Below are 14,350 nucleotides of genomic sequence, written 5' to 3' on the forward strand. Positions count from 1 at the left end.
AGAGAGAGGAGAGTCTACCTGTTCTGATTCCTATCCATCAAGGAAGGCCCTAGATTAGGGACAGGAGACAGGCACCCAAGTGGGTGGCATCGGCCAGTACAGATGCCAGTGGGAGTTATTACCTGCAACTGCTCTCTGTAGACCTGAACATTTTAATGACCTTAATAACACATGGATGTTCTGAAACACCCTTGGAATCATTTTAACTTTTAGTCTAAACCACCTCACCTCTTAGAAATGAAGGTCTACTAAGTTCATTATCTGCTGTAAAAGTGCTATTTCGTCTGTATAGAAGAGTTCTATTTTGTTGCGAGATGTTATGAATGCAAACTATTATTTTTATTATTATTGCCATTATGATCAGGGGCCCAAAACCGGATGCTTTGCTGCTGGCTAGCGGGGAGGCACCTATCATCCCTTCTTTAACTTCTCAGAAAAAAACTGCCAAAACACAACAAATCTGTCAAATATACAAGAAATGAATCATGTATATTGTAAACTAACAGACCCGTCCTATTTATTCTGAGAGAATGTATAAATTACATGTATTTAATAAGATAAAAAATACCCCCCCACCACTATGTCCAAATAATGTAGGTTCTCCTTCTCCCTCACATCCCTGACACTGGAGTGACCCTAATATCCTTCTCGTGAGAGTGTTAAATGAGTACCAGATATTTCTGTATGTCTTTAGGTGCACAATTTCCCAAATTCAGTTTCAAGTGAGCAATTAGAAAAAGCATGCTTACCATCTTCTGTACAAAAATAAAATCTTTGCTGTAAGTGGCTAGTGCTTTATTGAACAGTTTTCTTTCTAGGGAGGTCCACTTGTCCGAACCTACAAAATAGAAACATTGTAAGAACAGCTCACAGTTCTCCCTACTTTTAGGTGCTGGCTTATTTAGTTACAAAACATGACTGTTTTTAGTAAGTGATATGATACACATCCAACTCCAGTTTGAACAAGAAATCCAGTGTAGTGTAATGGTTCGCAACCCTGACATCTGGATTCAAATCCCAGCTCTGGCTTTGACCTTGGCAAGTTAGTGAACTCAAGACTCAGTTCGGTGACCTACAAATGGGAATGATTCCAATTGTCCACAGCTTTTGTGATCTCTGCGAAGGTTAAAGAAGATAAGACACTGCAAGTGCTTAGCTTAGTAACTGGAAAACAGGGAGTGCCCAACAAAATGTAGCTATAGGTAGATTCAGCAGTCTCCACCATCAAGATGCTCACCATCTAGTGGGGAGACACACCAGCAGGCCACGGTGTTCAAGGTGAGCCTCACGCTCAGGTTAGGGTCAGGCTTCCCGGTAGAGAAAACACCTGATCTGAGTTTTAAAGGACATGCAGAAACAGTTCAGGCATGGAGGAGATGGAAGGGAATTCTGGGGAGGAAATGTGTTTGAGGCAAAAGTAAGCGCAAAGAGTGAGATGATGCATTCATTCACTCCATTCATTCATTCATTCATTCACTCAATCAACAGGTATTAGGTGTCTACTACACGCAAGACACCGTGCTAGGAAAACAAACGACAAAACCCCTAGCATTTCTAGGTGCTTACTATTCCGTGTTCTAAGTACTTCACAGGTATTAATCATTAGGCTCTACTGATAACCCCATAAGACTGGCATTACTATTACCCATTTTACAGATGAAATGGAGGTGTTCAGAGAAGCAGTAATCCAGTGTGGTTTAACTACAAGCTCCCAGCAAAAAGAAAGCAGATGAGGCTGGAGAGGTGGGTAGGACCAGTCCTTGAGCTGCAAGACCAATGAGGACAAGGCCCCACAGTGCTGGGTTGGTGTACCTGCTTTGGTGGCTGAACTTGATTTTCACATTTGTTTCCCCTCCATAAATAAGAAAGCAAGATATGCAGATCATCATACAGGGTGGTCCTGTTAAGAAATTAAGCTTATTTCTAAGATAGGTCCCATTTCTGGAGGCTCTAGTAAGGTTCAATCCTGGTGGCTGGTTTGCAGAAAACTCTGCTTCACTTTCCTGGCTTTTTGAGTTCTCCACATCTCTGAATTTTTTGGATGGTACACGGCAGGACCTTTGACGTTCTTCTACTTCTCAGAGCTATAATCCCCCAAACAGTGGTACTTTCCCTCCTCACCAGGGTAAGCCCAGGATTTCCACTTTGCTATGGCTGGCTGATGAAGATGAAAATACAGGAAACCTGAACTGTGTCTCCCATTGGAAGTTTCAGCCAAAATCAGTGAATCAGGCTCCTTGAGAGAATGTGTGAGTCAGCGACAAAAACAGATTTCTCAAATAAACACCTTCTCCGTGTGACCCAGTGATGGGTCCCCAAGCCAAGAGCTCTGGCTCCAGACTCAGAATATGTTCTGTGGAGTTGGCTGGCTCAGACCTCCAAAACACAGGGCCACCACCACCTGATTTCTTTGGTTTGCAAGTTTCTCTTTATTTTCAGAAGGGGAGTGGCCTTCTGAATAATCCTCAGCAGAAAGAAGCATCTTCCACAGGTTCTGGAGGCTGGGACATCTCTGGCTATGCAGCCATCACAAGAAGGAGAAGTGAGGATGAGTGGAGAGGTTTTGCTGGAATGGATATGAGCAGAGGACATCAGTGCGATTTGGGTCTTTAGAATGGTTCCATCAGTGTTCCTCAAATTCTGTCTAATATTCAGGGCCTTGGAGTCCCAGCAATCATATTCCTCTTGCTCAGGAGAGGGACGTAGAAAGAGAGAGACAGAAAGGATTACTAACACTTCAGTTGAATAACCAAAGAGCAGCCGTGGTTTTCTTTAGGTAGCCATCCAAACAGCAAAGAGGTAAGAGGAATCAGACATGTAATGATGGAAGAGGATCATGATGGGGACATGTCACATTGGCTGAAGCCCTGGTCAAGCTATCCCACTGCAGGTCCGGAGCCCAGACAGCTCTGGGTTGCATCTCAGATATGGAATCAGGGGACCTCTTGCTGATGATGACTAGATCAATGAGAATCCTGTCTGCCCTCAGCCAGAGCACACATTTCCCAAGTTAGAGTGGGGCTCTCAGACCTGATGAGACACTAACAGGGCCAGGCAGCCTTCTCAGGTCAGCACCCATCTCTACGGTGGGCACAGGTGATTCCACCCCACACCAGGAGCAGAATCATCACGTGATTACAGCCCAGGTCTATTTTTTTTCTTTTTTAAGATTTCATTTATTTATTTGACAGAGATCACAAGTAGGCAGAGAGAGAGGCAGAGAGAGAGGAAGGGAAGCAGGCTCCCTGCTGAGCAGAGAGCCCCATGAGGAACTTGATCCCAGGACCCTGGGATCATGACCTGAGCCAAACGCAGAGGCTTTAACCCAGTGAGCCCCCCAGGCGCCCCCCCACGTCTATTTTTAAGCAGCATATCCCTTCATGCCTCCAAAGAGCTTGCCAGTTGCAACCCCACTGAATGGGAAGTAGCATCCTGGACCATCTGACATGGGGAACTCCAAGCCTCATGGGGGAAGGGCATCCCCCCCTGCTGATTCCTCAGTGATTTTTTTAGGGCTGCTGCTCTGTGATGGGGTCTTCAGTCTCCCCCACCGGATTGTTTGTTCCGTACCCCTAGCCTGGATCAGAAGTGCACTGCACTTCTCTGCTCTGAGGGCTTGCAGGGCCCGGGGCAGGGAGCATGTGCTCAGAGTAAAAGACGGCTGCCTTATGTGGTCCTCTGGGTGCACTTCAGTGCACAAGACAGCATCGTGTATGTGTGTCTATCCAACAAGGACATCCATGAAGTGAGAGGCAGAGGCAAGGCCAGACCAGCAAATCCATTCGCTCACACTAGAGCGGGGTCCATCTTCACGATATCCTGATTAAGAGTGCCCCCAGGGCTGACAGTCCACCCCTGGGCTCCTGGACAGAATTCCTAGGACCGCGTCTAGAAACACCCAAATGTGCTTTTCCCAGATAAAGGCACTGTGCTGTGATAAAAAGGGGTGACTTCAGGGATGCCTGGGTGGTTCAGATGGTTAGGCAGCTGACTTTGGGTCAGGCCATGATCTCGGGGTCCTGGAATTGAGCCCCCCACATCGGCTCTCTGCTTGGTGAAGCCCACTTGTCCCTCTCTCTCTGCCTGCCATCCCCCCTGCTTGTGCGTGTTGTCAAATAAATGAATAATCTTAAAGGAAAAGCGGTGACTTCAGTCAAGAGACCCCAGTCTGCAAATCCAGTTCTGCCACTTACTCCTATGGCCTCAGGCAAAGGTACTCAACTTCTCTGGCTCTCAGTTTCCTCTTCTCTGAAAGACAGCACCATTTGGTCCTAAGTGGGTAGGTACACAACAATTATTGCTGGTCCCTTGGAAAGGAGATTCCAAGTCAGCCCACAGCTAGGGGATCCACACTGTCCCCGGCTGACCTGTATTAACAGCACTGGAGAAGAACACTGGTCGTGCTGGTGTTCCTAGTCCTGTGGGAGTACAATCCCACCGGTGCTGGTTGCTGGTGGCTCCCCAACTTCCACTCCCTGACCCCCAAAATGCCTTCTGTAATCCCATCAAGGCAAGACTCAGGCATCTCATTCCCAGAGGCTCTGTCGGACGGGAGCGCTTTCTTCATTTTTAGACAAGGTTCTAAGCCAGCCCTTCCTGGATTCTGTGTCTTGGACAAGGTCCAGGATAAAACACAAAACCAAGGCAGGGGGCTGCCTCTAACAATCCCCTTGCTCTGCCCTTTCTTCCTCTCCAGGATCCCCGCTGTCCACTCAGCACGCACACAGGGTTAGTGGGCTGACATTCCCCCTGCGCTCATTTGCCTTACCTGGGGATTCCTGGCTATTGGGCTGTTATCAGCGGGGGGCCCCTAACAAGCCGATTAAGGCTAATTACAAAGGGCCTAATTAACTGAGGAAACTGGTGCTGGAACAGTATCCAGAGGAAAAATGTTCTGAGCTTTGGTTGCTGGGAAACAGGCTCTGGACTAGGGCTACATTTGGGGCCATCTATAGCGAACCCAGGCAATTAAAAAGAGACATGGAGCGGTGAGAGAATTGGGCTCAGGATCTTTTAGAGGGCCCTTCCATCCTGCTCTCAAGACTTAAAATACTTTGGTGATGGTGTTGTTATTGCACAGAACAAGGAAGACCTGTTCACTGCAGGGAAAGGGGGGACTGTTTTAAAATCAGATCTTCACTTCTGCGTAAGGTTTTCCACAGTAGGTAAAGGCTGAATCCTTTTTTAGAGGTGGAGGGTGAAATCGGCTGCTGCCAAAGATCTCCGTGAGGCAGAAGGAAGGGAGGCCTCCATCTGAATCCACACCTTGAGCTCAGACGCTGAGCCCTTCTTTACCAGCATTGTGTCAGGCAAGGCCAGAGACCAATTACTGACTCAGGTCCTGCCCTTGAGGTGATCACTCTCCAGCCAGAGACATGAGCTGAGAAAGCCTGGAAAATGCCATCACAGCTGTGTTCCTCGCCAAGCATTCTCTCGAGTATGTAGTCCTGTCTGCTCATCAAACTGGGCAGCTTCCAAGATAGAGAACAGGTCTTCGCCAACCGATTGGGGATTTCCTCCAGGAATCCTGCAAGTCCGGAGTGAGGTCAGGGTCTGGGACTTGGGAAGAGCCTGGGCTGTGGTGGGAGCTGGATGGTGGCCTTTGTTGCACCCTTGCCAGGAAGCATGAGGCCAGTGTCTGCACCCACCTGCAGGAATGATCAGTTCGATGGAAAACCCAGGGTGCAGGAAGCCCCTTAATCACAACCAGGCATCCTCCTCACCCTGACTCCCCCATGTTCAGGCCTTCCCCACCCAACCCAACTGCTAGCAGGCAACTTCTGCAAAGTGCTACCCACACATGGGCGGGGGGGTGGGCTGAGAGGCTGGACAGCGTGCCTGGGTGTGGATTTGCATGCCGGAGGCCCCTGCAACGGCATGTTCCTTCCTCCCAAGGATCTTGTACAGCGCTCCTCTGGCCTTGGCAAGCTGCCCACCCATACTGGTGTCTTTCCTGGGCCCCAGCACTCGTCACTTTTTTCTTTTCATACTGAATTGTTTGGGATGAGCGGGGCAATGTCCTAAGTAAAGTAGGGGAAGTGATTTTCACACAGGCCTGGGTCTCCGTCTGTCTCCCCCCAAACTTGTAGCCTCTGCCTCTAACCTTAGATGTTCTACCTCACCTCCAGGGACAGAGTGGGGGTGGGGTGACACTGGCCACAGCCACAGAGCCAAAGCCTAAGGCGATCCAGAAGACAGTGTCCTGGTGATGCTGACTTTACAGAATCCTATTGGAGAGCAACCCAAAAGGGCACAAAAGCCAAGACAGGATGGGGCCACAGGGATGTGAGTCACTGATACCCTGAATCAAACTGAGGGAAGAAGGTGGTGGCTGGTAACTAGGACATATGAGGGGGATATACTCCGGGGCCTCTTCTGGGGCCTGGAAGAGAACTATTAAGGGATGGAGACTTTAGGGACCCATGACCTGTGGCCTTTTTGCTCATAGTTCTACAAGATTCTCTGCGGCCCAATCAGTGATCACTTCCTGGAGAAGGCAGACGTCTGGAAGATATATGTGAATACCCTTTTCTTGGAGACACAGGGCTAGTGGAATACCAACCCTTCACACCTCAGCTCTACCTCTCCTGCATCCAAGGTTGAAAATTTCAGAAGGCAACAGAGTGCTTCCTGGTCTGCTTATGGGGGAGGGAGGCCAAGGATGGGCAACTCATTAGCTGGGGACCCTAAAAGATGGGTAATTTTAGCAGAGTTTAGTTTCAGAATCCTTATTATTATTGCAGCATTTTGGTTTTGTTTTCTTTGGGGAGGGGTGCTTCTATATAGCTTTCCAAATGTTATGTCATGACACACATAAAACAATGTTATACTTGCTTGGCACAGTGGGAAGAACTGGATGGAGGGGGTCTGGGTCTCAGACAAGGTTGCTTACAGCTGGAGCTGACCAGCCCAGAGGCTCCGGCCACCCTTGTTCCCCCGTGGGTGAGGCAGCTACAGCAGATGGCTGGGAAGCTCCCTGTCATCAACCGTCTCGCCCACTCTTCAAAGAAGCCTGAGACCGGCTCCAGTAGGCTGGACAGCCTGTCAGGGTTTAATGGGCAGCAGATGACACTGGGAATTAAGAGGATTGAATTGTTTCCACGGCAGATTAGGGAGAACTCCCACATCTTCCTACCCGTACTCGGGGCAGACACCAAGCAGGAAGTGATGGAGACAATAGTAAGAAACTGGTTGGCTTAGGCCCCAGTTAAATGATTTCTTATCCCCGTGTCCCTTTTGTGCTTGCCTACTTCTGGTAGCAGCCCATGTGCTAACAGTGATCCATAGGCAGACATCCAGGGCTGTCTGTGCTCAGGTAAGTGGCTTCTGGGCCTTTCCACCCCCGTGATGCCACACACAGTTAGCATGGCAAAGGGCGCTGGGCCCGGTGGGGCGCCCATGGAGAACAATCTCATATTTGCTGAGCAGCCCTCATGTTAGGCCACATCTGTCTGCCTGGACTGAGGACTAGGAAAGGTCCAACCAGGTCCCCAAGCCCACTTCAGTACTTAGCACCTACTCATGCAGGATCTGCCCAAGGCACCAATGGAACCTTCAAATCCTCAATGGAGGATTTAGTCCCCTCTGAAATGGAGGAACCCAGCAGGCTTGCACAGGCCCTCAGAACGGATGGGTTTACCCATTACCGGAAATTAAAATGTTGATTTCAACTTCCTTTTGTCATTTCAGGCTCCCTGACCTGTCACCTTCTCTTTCCATGATTCTTACCACATTCAATTCTCAAAGGTGTTTTCTCCTTCCCCCTTACTGGTGATGCCATCATTAACCCACGCCGTCACAGGACACATTCTGTATGTGTACGTGTATGTGTGTAACACGTGTACATATATGTATATGCATGCGTATATATGTATGTGCGTGTGTATAGTACACGCATACGTAGATGTCCTTCTCTGGCCTTGAGTGTCATCTGTGGTTGGTGACTCCTTCCTCCTCAGACTGCAGACTGCAGGAGGTAGGATTCCACCTACGTCCGTCATAGGCACTGTTTTATCTTAGTACTCAGCACAGTTTCTTGTATGCAGCAAGTACTCAATAAGTAATTAGTCAATAAATAAATAATAGTGACTAGACTATGCCATGCATTGTGCTACATCTACTATCTCTGATCATCACAAAGTGCTGCAAAGGATGGAGGAGGAGCCCCGTTTCACGGGTGAGGAGACCAAGGTTCCAGAAGGCCAAAGGGTGCAGGCAAGATCTGAACACATGGCCACTAATTCCAAAGCCAAGGGGGCCACCGAGCATTGTCTCTGTGCCGTCCCCTGGGTGGTGCCTTCCTGCTGATGCACCAGTCTCACCGCCACACACGCAGGCACCGGCCACTGTCACCCGGCTCTTGGCACGTCCACTAGGGTGAGGGGAACCCATACAAACACCCAAGAGTACCCAGCCAACAGACACAACTGCCCCACCAGCTGTGCCCCAGAAGCCCTGGAGCTCACAAGGGGCGATTAGGACAGGATTGGTGGATCTATTATTAAAAAGCAACCCCACCAAACATGCAAAAATCCTGCTCTCAGGAAGCAATGGGGCACAAGGCTCCTGGCAACCTACCGGCATAGTGGTAATTTGCTAACGGATGACATTTTAACCTGACTGGCTTCCTCAGCAGCAGCATTTCCAGAGCAACCTGCAGACCCATGGGAGAGAAAAAGGAGAGTCAGTGAGTGGTCTGTGGGCTGCGGGAAGAGCATTATCTAACGGGGAAAAGGAGTCAGCACTACAAAGCTAGGAGTTCCGGGTGCTGGAAGGAAACCCAGACTGGGCTTCCTTTCTGGCCGGCACCCCATGGGATGTGGCACTCAAACACCTCCCCCTGTCCATGCCTGTGGCCAGTGGGTCCTGACAGAGAAAAATAGTGGAGACCCCACTCCTTCCCTGGTGAAGGCGCCAGCCTCAGAGAGACAGTGGGATCTCCATTGAATGGGGACTCAATCTCTGGGGAAAGGCTCCAAGTAAATTAGTGGGTGATTTGTGGGTGTTTTGCAGAAAAATGCATTTTGTTGCAATTAACATAAACAGTTGTGTTAATAGTAACTGTACTATGCACTGTCTTTCCAGAGAGCCTAGGTAAAGAACACTTTCAAATATGCCTTTCATAAGCCTGTTCAACTTAAAAAAAAAATGGTGCCTGTGGAATTGTGCATGGAAACAGTAGATGGGTTAGGAGCAGAGCAAGGTTTAGAATCTCGCTTCTCAAGTGTGGTCCATGGGCCAGCAGCATGGGCATCCACCGGGAGCTGGTTAGAAATGCAGAACCTTGGGCCCCACCTCCAGAACTGTTGAATAAGAATTTACATTTTAACAAGATGCCCCAAGTGATTTGTGTGCACATTAGAAGTTTGAGAAATGCTTCTCTGCAATACTTGTCTTAAAGGATTAAGAAGCGTTCTCTTAACATCCTAGAAAATCCATGAAAGGAATCAATAATCTCATGAGAAGGTAGTATTGGGACACAAGAGGCCAGATTTGGTACCAAAACCATGTATTTCTTAAGGGGGAAACTGATGTGAGTAACTGAGTGCCCCTGGTAGGAGCCCAGGTGAAGCAGGTAAATGGTCAGCTAGGATCCTGGGAGAATGACACCAAAGGTCTGACTGTGCCAAAGCTGCAAGAATGACCCCAGCTGGTACACAGCAAACCCTTCATTTCGGGTAGGAGATAAACTTCTATGAACATCAAACTGGCAGGGAAGAACACAGCAGGGAAGAACAGTCAGCAGAGTAGGATAGGCTCTTTCAGGCCAAGTCTTGTCTCAGTAAGGTTTTCTACCTCTAACATTGGAGGCCCAGTTTCTGATGTGAATTATAAGACTGCTGAAAAGAAATTCTAATTTCCCAAGACAGGTGTGAACATAATTATTACTCAGAAATAGATGTACAGACAGAAGTCCAACTGCAGGTTTCTCCTACAGGCTTAAAACCAGACCCACTCAGTGAGATAAGGAACATGGTGGCATGTTGATTGGTCATGATCTTAAAAACTGGTTTTATGGCATGTGGGACAACACAGAATTTCAGGAAAATACTTTTCAAAATTCTGACATGGGGAATATGAACTGTGAAGTCTCTCTCTCTCTCTCTCTTTGATGGTCTCTCTTCTCCATTCCTTACCATCACATCACCTTTGGCCTCGAAAAGAGAGTGCAAAGCAAATTCAGAATTGGTCCCTCCACCAGGCAACGCACTTGAACAGCACAAATTCAGGAGATTCTCCACTGTTGGGGACAATAAGAAGCCAATGCATCAGAGAGAGCTCAAGACTCAAGGACAAACAACACCCAGCCTGAAGCCCAAGACCCTTGTAAGAGGATCAAGCCTTCCCCACCCAGTTCTTCCCACATGCCAATACCTCTTTGCTGGAGGTCATGGTTTTCCAGCTCTGGCCAGGGCTTCCATACTAGTGTGGCTTTGTGTGTGTCCTGAGCCAAGGCAGAGACATCCTGAAGTTCTGGGATCTCTGCTTGGAACCTCAAGCCAATGTTGATGCGTCTTTAAGGACAAAAATGAAAACAACAGTGTGGCCTTCAATTTGAGGTCAAGAGCAACTGTCAGAAACTTGAAAAAGGAGGAAACCAGTTCCTTCTGCAAGAAGAATGCAGAGGCATTTCCCAACAGTGTGATCCTAAGATTCCAGGGATGGCCTTTTCACTGGGAGAAGGAACAGCTTTAAGATTGGGGAGAGATGCTACAGGGAGCGGGGGGAAAGTCTGATCAGAGCATCATAGCTCACTGTAACTCAGACAGGATGGGTGCTAATTGCAAGGCAACAGCTGCCCAGGGTATGGCCGCTGGCACAATTTAACCAGGAAAAACGGAACAAGCATAATGTGCTTATTATATTTGCTATCCCTTTCAGACTACTTTCACATAAATTATCCCATCTGAATCTCACAAAAACCTGAGATGTAAGCAAGGCAGTGATAATTATTTCCACTTAATAGGTCGGTTAACTAAAGCCTAGAAAGTTGGGGTGCCTGAGTGGCTCAGTCAGTTAAACGTCTGCCTTTAAGCTCATGTCATGGTCTCAGGGTCCTGCAATGGAACCCCTCATCAGGCTCCCTGCTCAGCAGGGAGCCAGCTTCTCCCTCTGCCCCTCCTCCCACTCCTGCTCTCTCTCTCAAATAAATAAATAAAATCTTAAAAAAAGTAAAGCCTAGAAAGTTTAACTTCATCAATGTCAAATGAAAAAGGGTACTGACTCAGTGTTGTCACCACTCTACCACCTGGTCTTTTTTGCACTTATCTATGAAAATAGCACCTTCCTTGGGTCTCCTGGGTGGCTCAGTCAGTTGAGCCTCCAACTCTGTGTTTGGGCCCAGGTCGTGATCTCAGGATTGTGGGATCGAGCCCAGGGTCGGGCTCTTCACTCACAGCAGGGAGTCTGCTTGAAAGTTTTTCTCCCTTTGCCCCTCCCCCACTCATGCTCCCTCTCTTAAAGTAAAATACATAAACAAACAAACAAACGAAAAAAGAAGGGAAAAAGAAAATAGCACCTTTCTTCCATTATATCTCCAGCCCCTCCCACACTAAGCCTATTTGGAGGACCAGCCAATAATTTTAGGGAAGGGACAGGGAAGCAAGGGCATTTGGATGGAGCCTTGTAGAGAGCTCAATGTCACTGGGGATGTGCAAGCATGTGGCCCGAACCATGCAGATGGAGATGGGGACACTAGGTTCTCTGAATATAGGACTTCATGCTTTAGTATACATTTAGTCTTTGGCAAAAGCCTTGAAACACCAGAAACTGAGAAATACCATGATCTTATAATTCCCTAACTTCTCATTCGGTGGTAATTCTCAAAGTTCCTCATCCCCAGCTGAGGCTTCTGTTACACAAAACAAAACAAAAACAAACAAACAAAAAAACAACCAAAATTGGCTTTCCTTACGGTTCAACATCAATGGTCTGCTCTCCAGGCCCTGGGGTGACTGTCACGTTGCTGCCATCAATGCTGTCTGAAGCACAAAACCCAGAGGTCAGTGGTCAACAGGAAAAGGAACGGAAGAAATTATAGCCAATGAGCAGTGACCTAAACACTCACAATGGGACCCCCCCCCCCCACCCAACCCACACCAGAATTACTCGCAGTGGTCTCCAAGGAACTGGATGGCATGTGGTGCTAAATGGTTTAGGATTACTCATTTCTCGCACAGGGCAAGGAGAAGCCATCGCCCCGATTCTGGTCCACTAAGCTCCTCGTTCGTTCCTCTGAAACCATTCTTACTCTAGAAAGAGATACTGGCTCCGAGGCTCTCCATGCTTGATCTTTAGACAACGTGTGCATAAGATGCAGAAGCGGAGTCTTGCAAATAATACCTAATCCTATTTGTCTACCTGCTTAGTACATGTATTGCGGGGGGCTGTCTCCGAGGATGATCCGCGGCACCGGCTTAGGGACCGCGTGCGCACTTTAACTGTTCCAACTTAGGCCAAAGAGACAGTAATTAACCAGAGCTCCGGGGTCTCTCCGGCTAGACTGGGGATCCCGAGGGTGAGAATCACCCGTGGAGTCTAAGTGTTTCGGTCACCTCGCCCAGTGCGGTCCCGGTAGAGACAAGCCCCAGCAGAAGTGAGTGCGGTGCAGGAGCCCCGCGTGGGAAGGGAGCCCCTGGGGTGGGGTGGGGCTGGGCGCGTGAGGAGGGCCCGCGGGGACTCACTGGAGCGGCACAGCAGCACCCGCGGCGTGGGCGTCAGGGGCGTGAGGGGCAGCTGCGGGTGCGCGCCAGGGCCGTGGCCCGCGATGAGGACGTTGCTGAAGAGGCCCGAGCCCTGGCGCACCGGGCTCAGCATGGGCGGGGGCGTGTAGGGGGGCAGCTCGTGGGCGGGGTCCAGCAGCAGGTGGTCCCCGAGGATGCGGGGGGAGCGCAGCTGGCTCTGGTACAGAGTGGCGCCCGAGTACGAGGAGGCGGCGGCGGAGTTGGTGGTGTAGGAGGGCGGTGGCGGGATGAACAGCGGCTCCGGCCGGTGCCGGAACTTTTTCTTGTCCGGCAAGCTCTTGAGGGGCTCCTCGGCTTTGGCCACGGCCGGCTGATGCTTCTTGGGGAGTTCCTAGAACGGGAAGAACGGTCCGGTTCGAATCCTCAGGCGTTCCCCACAGGCCACTTCCACAGGCTGAAGGAAGGGGAGCGTCTGTTCTAACGGGGGATTCCCCCCCCGACCCCCCCCACCCCCACCACTTGTCTGCTTCCCCCTCCCCCCGCATCCCCTGCCTCGAAAAACAGCCTCCTCCAGTTCCCACAGGGCGAGTTTGGGGGCTTGACGGGGGAGAAAACTGGGATTCAGGAGGAAATCCCTCATGTCTGGAGGCGATGGGGGTGATAGGAAAGGTGGGTGGGCAAGAAAGAATAAATTCACATTCTCTATTGCTTAGCACCGCATTCCCATCCGGTGAGTGGACTCCAGCCGAGTGGGCCCTTTAATTCCCCACCGCTCCCAGGGGACAGACATCAGGGACAGATAACACATGTTCTGAGAAGGGGACAGAATATTCAGGAAGGCTGGGCTGCGGCTGAGGAGCAGATGAGGGGGGCCAGTGACCCGCACTGGGCTCTCCTTTGAGGTAACCCTGGAGCTGAGGGACAGCCATCTTCAGACCTGTTCCGTGTGCTCCCCTAAAACCGGATCCGGCGAAGCCCCCCCGCCGCCCGCCCCTCACCACCGCTCCCAGGACGGTAGCTCCTTTGCAGCAAGCCCCTCTCCTGGGTGGCTTCCTGTCAGCAGTGTTAGTTTACTTTATGGCAGCGGACCCAAGCACAGTCTGGAAGGAGGATCTGCCACATGGATACATATATACTAATAAGTAAACATGTGCACATAAATAGATAAGCAGGGCATGCCAAAGCCAAACAGAAACAGACTTGGGGCGTGTGCCAGCATCAGCCCAGAGAAACCGGCTGGGTGTAGCTGGGTGTGGCTGGGGAGGCCGAGGTGCGGTTGGGAGAGGCCGTGGGGATACCTGCAGAAAGTTCTGGGCAGTCTGTGGTACCCTCCCAGGCCCTGCAGGCCAGTGCCTGTCACAGCTGCAGTTCCTGGCAATTCCTGTGCCCAGGGTGGCACCCGAGTAGGAGGAGCAGGGGGTGATGGGAAGGGCAGGCCATGGTCATGTGACCAGTTGCCTCCAGCCATGTGACCTGCTCCAGTCTTCTCTCAGCTCTGGGCTTCTGCTGCTGCCCCTCCTGTTTTCTCCCTCAGCTTCCCTGTCTTCTGGGCTGCTGTCCCAACCCCTAGGAGGGAAGTCTAGGGAAGCTGAGGTGTGGGGAAAGGAGAGGGGACACCTCTGTGAGCTCCCAGCTCACCCCGAGGGGGTTCTCCTTAGGCCAGAGTG

The 14,350-nt window shown here is 50.1% G+C and overlaps 1 protein-coding gene across 13 annotated transcripts in view; it reads right to left on the reverse strand.

Moving 5' to 3' along the window:
• TRERF1 (transcriptional regulating factor 1) overlaps positions 1-14,350 on the reverse strand; it is a 202,133-nt gene that overhangs the window by 16,475 nt on the left and 171,308 nt on the right. For all 13 annotated transcript variants that reach the window (XM_044250812.1, XM_044250821.1, XM_044250837.1 and 10 more), the window contains 6 exons: positions 12,684-13,074; positions 11,915-11,981; positions 10,375-10,514; positions 10,137-10,240; positions 8,578-8,653; positions 750-838 (listed from right to left, as the gene is read on the reverse strand). In XM_044250812.1, coding sequence (XP_044106747.1) covers positions 750-838; positions 8,578-8,653; positions 10,137-10,240; positions 10,375-10,514; positions 11,915-11,981; positions 12,684-13,074 — 867 coding nt within the window. The remainder of the gene's footprint in view (positions 1-749; positions 839-8,577; positions 8,654-10,136; positions 10,241-10,374; positions 10,515-11,914; positions 11,982-12,683; positions 13,075-14,350) is intronic.

Source organism: Neovison vison, chromosome 1 (genome assembly GCF_020171115.1).
Source record: "Neovison vison isolate M4711 chromosome 1, ASM_NN_V1, whole genome shotgun sequence".
In the NCBI taxonomy this organism is placed as follows: Eukaryota; Metazoa; Chordata; class Mammalia; order Carnivora; family Mustelidae; genus Neogale; species Neogale vison.